The 7,500-nt window shown below is 43.5% G+C and overlaps 1 protein-coding gene across 1 annotated transcript in view; it reads left to right on the forward strand.

Moving 5' to 3' along the window:
* Window positions 1–7,500, forward strand: part of LOC143130824 (V-type proton ATPase 116 kDa subunit a 1) — a 41,375-nt gene that overhangs the window by 2,280 nt on the left and 31,595 nt on the right. Inside the window, exons 3-8 of the mRNA XM_076290041.1 lie at window positions 1–26; window positions 2,240–2,368; window positions 4,099–4,223; window positions 4,674–4,800; window positions 5,273–5,355; window positions 5,490–5,583. The exon at window positions 1–26 is cut by the window's left edge and continues 72 nt beyond it. Coding sequence (XP_076146156.1) covers window positions 1–26; window positions 2,240–2,368; window positions 4,099–4,223; window positions 4,674–4,800; window positions 5,273–5,355; window positions 5,490–5,583 — 584 coding nt within the window. The remainder of the gene's footprint in view (window positions 27–2,239; window positions 2,369–4,098; window positions 4,224–4,673; window positions 4,801–5,272; window positions 5,356–5,489; window positions 5,584–7,500) is intronic.

The raw sequence follows: 7,500 nt of genomic DNA on the forward strand, positions 1-7,500 counted from the left end.
GTCCTCGGGATGTGTTTGAACTTGAGGTAACGCTGTTTACATCATGCTGATCTAATGATGTGTTTGAACTTGAGGTAACGCTGTTTACATCATGCTGATCTAATGATGTGTTTGAACTTGAGGTAACGCTGTTTACATCATGCTGATCTAATGATGTGTTTGAACTTGAGGTAACGCTGTTTACATCATGCTGATCTAATGATGTGTTTGAACTTGAGGTAACGCTGTTTACATCATGCTGATCTAATGATGTGTTTGAACTTGAGGTAACGCTGTTTACATCATGCTGATCTAATGGCTGCTCTGCTGCTTTTCAGTTCACCAAGCTATACACAGCAACATATATAGTTCACCAAGCTACTGTATATACACACAGCCTCATATATATTGCATAGTTCACCAAGCTATATACACACAGCGTCATATATATTGCCAAGTTCACCAAGCTATATACACACAGCGTCATATATATTGCATAGTTCACCAAGCTATATACGCACAGCATCATATATATTGCATAGTTCACCAAGCTATATACACACAGCATCATATATATTGCATAGTTCACCAAGCTATATACACACAGCATCATATATATTGCAAAGTTCACCAAGCTATATACACACAGCATCATATATATTGCAAAGTTCACCAAGCTATATACGCACATATTGGATGCAGTGCAGTTTATCAAGCTACACACAGCATCATATATATTGCATAGCTCACCAAGCTATACAGCATAATGTATATTGCATAGTTCACCAAGCTATACACACACATGCATAGAATCTTTCTTCTGCATGAACATTAAAGTTTAATCAGTCGCGTTTGTACATTTTTCATCACAGTAACTGCATTTCTCAAAACAATGTACTCAAACTGCAAACACAGTGGATCACCTGCAAAAGCTCAAAATGTATATGTCTCAGATATGTACACAAATATTTTGATGTAAGTGCAATCACCATCAGAATGATACATTCCTGTGCCACTGCTATGACAGGGGGCACATCCAGGCTGGCAGCAGGTTTCCCAAATGTTAAGAAATACTGTAAATCAAATAGATATTCACATCCAGTTGTCATCGACTGTGTGTAATAAGAAATATCTAATTAAACCTACTGTAGCACTACAAACCATCCTCAGGAAGGAAGATACAGAAAAGGAACAATGCGGTTTGCTGCATGGACTGTAACATTATGCTGGATCAGTCCTATACTCTCTGTGCAGGTGGGCAAGAAAAAGACTGACATGGAAGGAAAGACAGAGCAGTGTGACAAGAGTACATGATACACCTGTGTGTGTGTGTGTGTGTGTGTGTGTGTGTGTCTGGTATGTGTGTGTGTGTGTGTGTGTGCCTTCTTTGCTCAGAAGTGTGTGTAGATAAACCTGTGTGCCTTGTTTGCTCAGAAGTGTGTGTAGCAAAGGAGTAAACCTGTGTGTGAGCGTGTGGTATGTGTGTGTGTGTGGTGTGTGTGTGTGTGTGTGTGTGTGCCTTCTTTGCTCAGAAGTGTGTGTAGATAAACCTGTGTGCCTTGTTTGCTCAGAAGTGTGTGTAGCAAAGGAGTAAACCTGTGTGTGAGCGTGTGGTATGTGTGTGTGTGTGGTGTGTGTGTGTGTGTGTGTGTGTGTGTGTCTTGTTTGCTCACAAGTGTGTGTAGATAAACCTGGCCTTGTTTGCTCAGAAGTGTGTGTAGTAAAGGAGTAAATCACCAAACAACAATCTAGTTCCCATCATGCAGGAACATGATCATGACCGCGGCAAGGACGGCCCCCAAGAGGCCGCATTCCTACAAATCCAACTCACTCACACACACACATGCGCACACACACACACACACACACACGCACACACACACACACACACACACCTAACATGAGTCTGACACCCCTGATGTACATGAAATGCTAAGCTTTCAGCCAGGAAGTCCTGTTTAATCTAGAAAAGTTATAGAATAGGAATGTGATTTGACTTATACGTTATAGAATAGGAATGTGATTTGACTTATAAGTTATAGAATAGGAATGTGATTTGACTTAACAAAGAGTAGTGCAAGGAGAGGAGTCAGCCCAGTACTCTATCTGTTAAATCCAAATGAACCACTGGATATCTTCTGGATATCTTCTGGATAGATATCTTCTGGATATCTTCTTTTCACGGTTCCTCTCCGTGTTCTACAACATGTCCATGCATGAGCACGTAATAACTGACCCTCGTGTGCTGCGCTGCCCACAGTCTACGCTTGAGAAGTTGGAGCAGGAGCTGAGGGAGATCAACTCCAACCGGGACACACTGAAGCACAACTTCACCGAGCTCATGGAGATGAAGTACCTGCTGCAGATGGCTGAGGACTTCTTTGAACAGGTACACCTGACCTGGCTCTTTGAACAGGTACACCTGACCTGGCTCTTTGAACAGGTACGCCTGACCTGGCTCTTTGAACAGGTACGCCTGACCTGGCTCTTTGAATAGGTACGCCTGACCTGGCTCTTTGAACAGGTACGCCTGACTGGGGAAACTAACAGGTAGGCCACTCCAGGAGTTTCAGAGATATAGTAGGTTATGTACCTAGAGATGGTGTAGAGATACAGTGGGTGATGTACCAGGAGATGGTATGTGATGTACCGGGAGATGGTGAAGAATTGTTCAGGTCATGGACTCCACAGATGAAGCCCGGGAGCTCAAGCTTGTAGGCCTATGTAACACACAGGGCCCATTCACAGTAGTTTACAGTATGGCGGTAATGGGGTAACTTTAAAGGTTGGGCGCAGTAGATTACAGTGTGGCGGTAATGGGGTAACTTTAAAGGTTGGGCGCAGTAGATTACAGTGTGGCGGTAATGGGGTAACTTTAAAGGTTGGGCGCAGTAGATTACAGTGTGGCGGTAATGGGGTAACTTTAAAGGTTGGGCGCCAGGTGGTTATCCACCACAACTCAGACAGAGTGAAATTAAACTAAAATTAAGAAAATACCGGTAATAATTAAATGAACTTTCTGAGCATACAACAAAACTAAATTGTATTAACTAAAACCTCTCCAAGAAATATTTTCCAGTCAGATGTGTTCAAAAGGTATACAGTATATTGTACAGGACACATCACGACAACGCAACACATAAACAAACAAACAACCACAAAAAGCTGTCAGCAGTCAAAGTCAATATAGCCTAGGTTAAAGGAACACACCACCATTTTATGAAATTGGGTTATTCACCGTCTTCCCTATTAGATAAGTGAGTAAAAAATGTTTTATCTCTGTGTATGCATTGTGTTAGTCCGGCAGCGCCCCCGCTAGCTTAGCTTAGCGTAGTGAATGGAATCTCTCCTTGCTGGATAGCATGTCGTGAGTAAAAGTGAGCTAAAAAAAAAAATCTCAAATTACTTCTTGTGGCCTGTGCATTCACGAGTACAAAAGGCAATGCAGATTAAGACAAGGTGACTTCCTGGGCAGGTATTGACTAGGGACTATGCTGGGGCGAAGCACTGCAATAGTACACTAGACTAATGAAACCATATGTCACATGCATCAGGTTTTGGCGGTTGGGGAAACTGGCATCTATCAGTGTGTAGAGTGCAGAAGTGGGCACAGTTGAGCTCTATCAGTGTGTAGAGTGCAGAAGTGGGCACAGTTGAGCTCTATCAGTGTGTAGAGTGCAGAAGTGGGCACAGTTGAGCTCTATCAGTGTGTGGGCACAGTTGAGCTCTATCAGTGTGTAGAGTGCAGATAAGTGGGCACAGCTGTACTGGAGCTGTTGTTGTTGTTGTGCCCTGCAGGCGGAGTGCCAGCTGTGTTGTTGTTGTTGTTGTTGTTGTTGTTGTGCCCTGCAGGCGGAGTGCCAGCTGTGTTGTTGTTGTTGTTGTTGTTGTTGTTGTGCCCTGCAGGCGGAGTGCCAGCTGTGTTGTTGTTGTTGTTGTTGTTGTTGTTGTTGTTGTGCCCTGCAGGCGGAGTGCCAGCTGTGTTGTTGTTGTTGTTGTTGTTGTTGTGCCCTGCAGGCGGAGTGCCAGCTGTGTTGTTGTTGTTGTTGTTGTTGTTGTGCCCTGCAGGCGGAGTGCCAGCTGTGTTGTTGTTGTTGTTGTTGTTGTTGTGCCCTGCAGGCGGAGTGCCAGCTGTCAGTCTCTGAGCTGCCGTCCGAGGATTCCATCACGCTGACCACCTCATCACGCATCACGGCCCGGCGCACCAGCAGCATCGCCAGCCACACTGGCCCGCTCAAACTGGGGTGCGTGCACATACACACTGGCCCGCTCAAACTGGGGTGCGTGCACATACACACTGGCCCGCTCAAACTGGGGTGCGTGCACATACACACTGGCCCGCTCAAACTGGGGTACGTGCACATACACAGTATACGGACCAATAGGAAACTGGGATATGCGCACAGACCAATAGGAAACTGGGGTATATGCACATACACAGTATACGGACCAATAGGAAACTGGGGTATGCGCACAGACCAATAGGAAACTGGGGTACCAATGGGGGACCAATAGGAACACTTTACTGAAATGAAAGTATCACTAAAGGGCCTTCTAATGCTAATAAGATATTATTTAACTTTTTAACTTATAAAAATCCATAAACTAAACATGTTTCCTTCAAATGTTGAACGCATTGTTATAAAAGTGATCACATGACACCACCACTTACATCAAGTTCAACTCCCCTTCAGGTTTGTAGCAGGAGTAATCAGGCATGAGAGATTCCTCTCCTTTGAGAAGATCCTGTGGCGACTGTTTCACGGCAACTTTGTTCTGCGTCATGCTGAAATCCAGATCCAGGAGGAGGAGAACAACACAGTGAGAACATCTGCTCACGTCAGATTAGCAACATCTGCTCACCTCAGATTAGTAACCTCTGCTCACCTCAGATTATTAACCTCTGTGCTCACGTCAGATTAGCAACATCTGCTCACCTCAGATTAGCAACATCTGCTCACCTCAGATTATCAACATATGCTCACCTCAGATTATCAACATCTGCTCTACCTCAGATTATCTAGGTTAACAAGATTAACAAGATCAGTGCTGTTTCAAGACATGCAGCTGTGATTAAATGCTTGAATGTTATAAGAAGACCCACCATCAAATGGAAAACATGTGCAAGTTTTTCACCATCATGCATGAGTAAATTATGTGCGGGTTTTTGGAGGAATCATCAGGATCTTGGTATGGAATACTACATGGGTAAAACTTGTAACAGAACTGTTAACTTAACTTAAATTAAATTGAACAATTAGAAATGCACCATTAATGTAACATGAATTTCCAGGAGGGGCCAGTGAAGAAAGTTGTGTTCATAATATTCATACAAGGAGATCATGTCCGGAGAAAGATCCGGAAAATATGTGAAGGGTAAGTCAAAAATGTCATGACAGTTTTCACAGTTTTACAGGCAATTTGTCTCAGGTGCACATACCTTTTCCTACCTTTGTAGATTTGAATCTGTGGCCAAACAACCCCCCGTGTCTCTCTCTCTCCTCGTGTAGCTTCCATGCTGGTCTGTATCCCTGCCCAAACGCACCTGCTGCCCGGAAAAACATGAGGGTCAACGTCAGCACTCGTATCTCAGACCTCAAAATGGTAGGCCATGACCCCATGACCGAACTAATGGACCATGATCAAAGTCAGTCAAAGTCAAAGTCTGCTTTATTGTCAATTTCTTCACATGTCAAGACATACAAAGAGATCGAAATTACGTTTCCCACTATCCCACGGTGGAGACAAGACATATTTTACCAATTAGGTCCACAGACAAACATAACATTCAAGTAAACAATATAAAAAGTAAAAATAAGAAGGCACATACAATGAAGAAATAAGAGCAGCAAAATTGGGTTGAAATTGTGCAATTGTGCATACAGTAGACAGTCAATATAATAGTGCAAAAGTCAGGCCAATAAATGGCTGAGGTAGTTCTGTTTGACCTATGTATGGAAGTGGCATAGTGGTGCAAGTTATGTAAGAGCAGAAGAAGTGTGTTCAGAAGTGTTTTCAGGACAACAGGACAACAACAACAAGTTGCAAAGTGTGCAAGTGTACAAGTGGAGTAGTGCAAGTGGAGTAGCGCAAGGCAGCCATTGTGGGTCCAAAGTCCAGGATGTTATATAGCTGAGGGTGGAAGGTGGAGAGAGTTGAAGATGATTGTGTAATAATAAGGACATTCTTGTTCATGCATGGCCTCTAAGATAATGTAGCCATGTCATTAGCACAGGGATCTGCATAACCTGATAAAGTAGCCACATCATTAGCACAGGGATCTGCATAACCTGATAACGATAAAGTAGCCACATTATTAGCACAGGGATCTGCATAACCTGATAAAGATAAAGTAGCCACATCATTAGCACAGGGATCTGCATAACCTGATAAAGATAAAGTAGCCACATCATTAGCACAGGGATCTGCATAACCTGATAAAGATAAAGTAGCCACATCATTAGCACAGGGATCTGCATAACCTGATAAAGTAGCCACATCATTAGCACAGGGATCTGCATAACCTGATAAAGTAGCCACATTATTAGCACAGGGATCTGCATAACCTGATGAAGTAGCCACATCATTAGCACAGGGATCTGCATAACCTGATGAAGTAGCCACATCATTAGCACAGGGATCTGCATAACCTGATAAAGTAGCCACATCATTAGCACAGGGATCTGCATAACCTGCATTCATAATCAGTACATATTTCATCTGTAACTTAATTCTCATGGCTTGGTCATTTGGGAATAGCACCCACTTTTGCAATGATGCCTGTGGAAGGATGTATGGACAATGAACGCATAGTGAGATCGAAAGACCAAACAACATGGCTATGGAGCCTATGAGCAGGAGAGCCTGACAGTAGTGTTGAGTACTGCCTGTGAGCAGGAGACAGCAGTGCTGTTGTAGTGTTGAGTACTGCCTATGAGCAGGAGACAGCAGTGCTGTTGTAGTGTTGAGTACTAGTGGAGAAGGTGGAGAAGGAAGCAAAGCAAGTTCATCTCTGGCACTGTGTTCCGTACACAAAGGTACATACACATGTGCAGAGTGCTTCATCCTGTTGCCCTGTGTTTCCCTACACAAAGGTAAATACACATGTGCAGAGTGCTTCATCACATACACATTGGCAGAGGTTTTAGATGCGTAGCAGAAAAGGCACTGATGAAAACTGCACACAACTCATTAAGAGGAATATAACAGAAATATGGTCATAATCAAGCAGTATGCCAAGGGATAAGAAGGTAGCGAGAGACAGCATCTCCTAAGATGCCCTTAACCCATAGGGCTCACTGTAGGACACTCAGGGCCCATTTCTCAGTCCTGGATTAAGCCCAGTCCAGACTTAATCGATAGTTAATCCATATTCAGGAAACGGTCCCATAGTGTTTGATTGTATCCATAGCCCTAGTGTTTCCATAGCTTACATGTAAACAGTCCCATAGTGTTTAATTGTATCCATAGCCTACATGTAAACAGTCCCATAGTGTTTAATTGACCTGTCGCTAAGCCCCG

This window comes from Alosa pseudoharengus, unplaced genomic scaffold (genome assembly GCF_046254945.1).
Source record: "Alosa pseudoharengus isolate Yale_2024_CS ecotype anadromous, Long Island Sound unplaced genomic scaffold, YU_APseudo_1.1 YU_APseudo_1.1_scf_18, whole genome shotgun sequence".
Classification (NCBI taxonomy): domain Eukaryota; kingdom Metazoa; phylum Chordata; class Actinopteri; order Clupeiformes; family Clupeidae; genus Alosa; species Alosa pseudoharengus.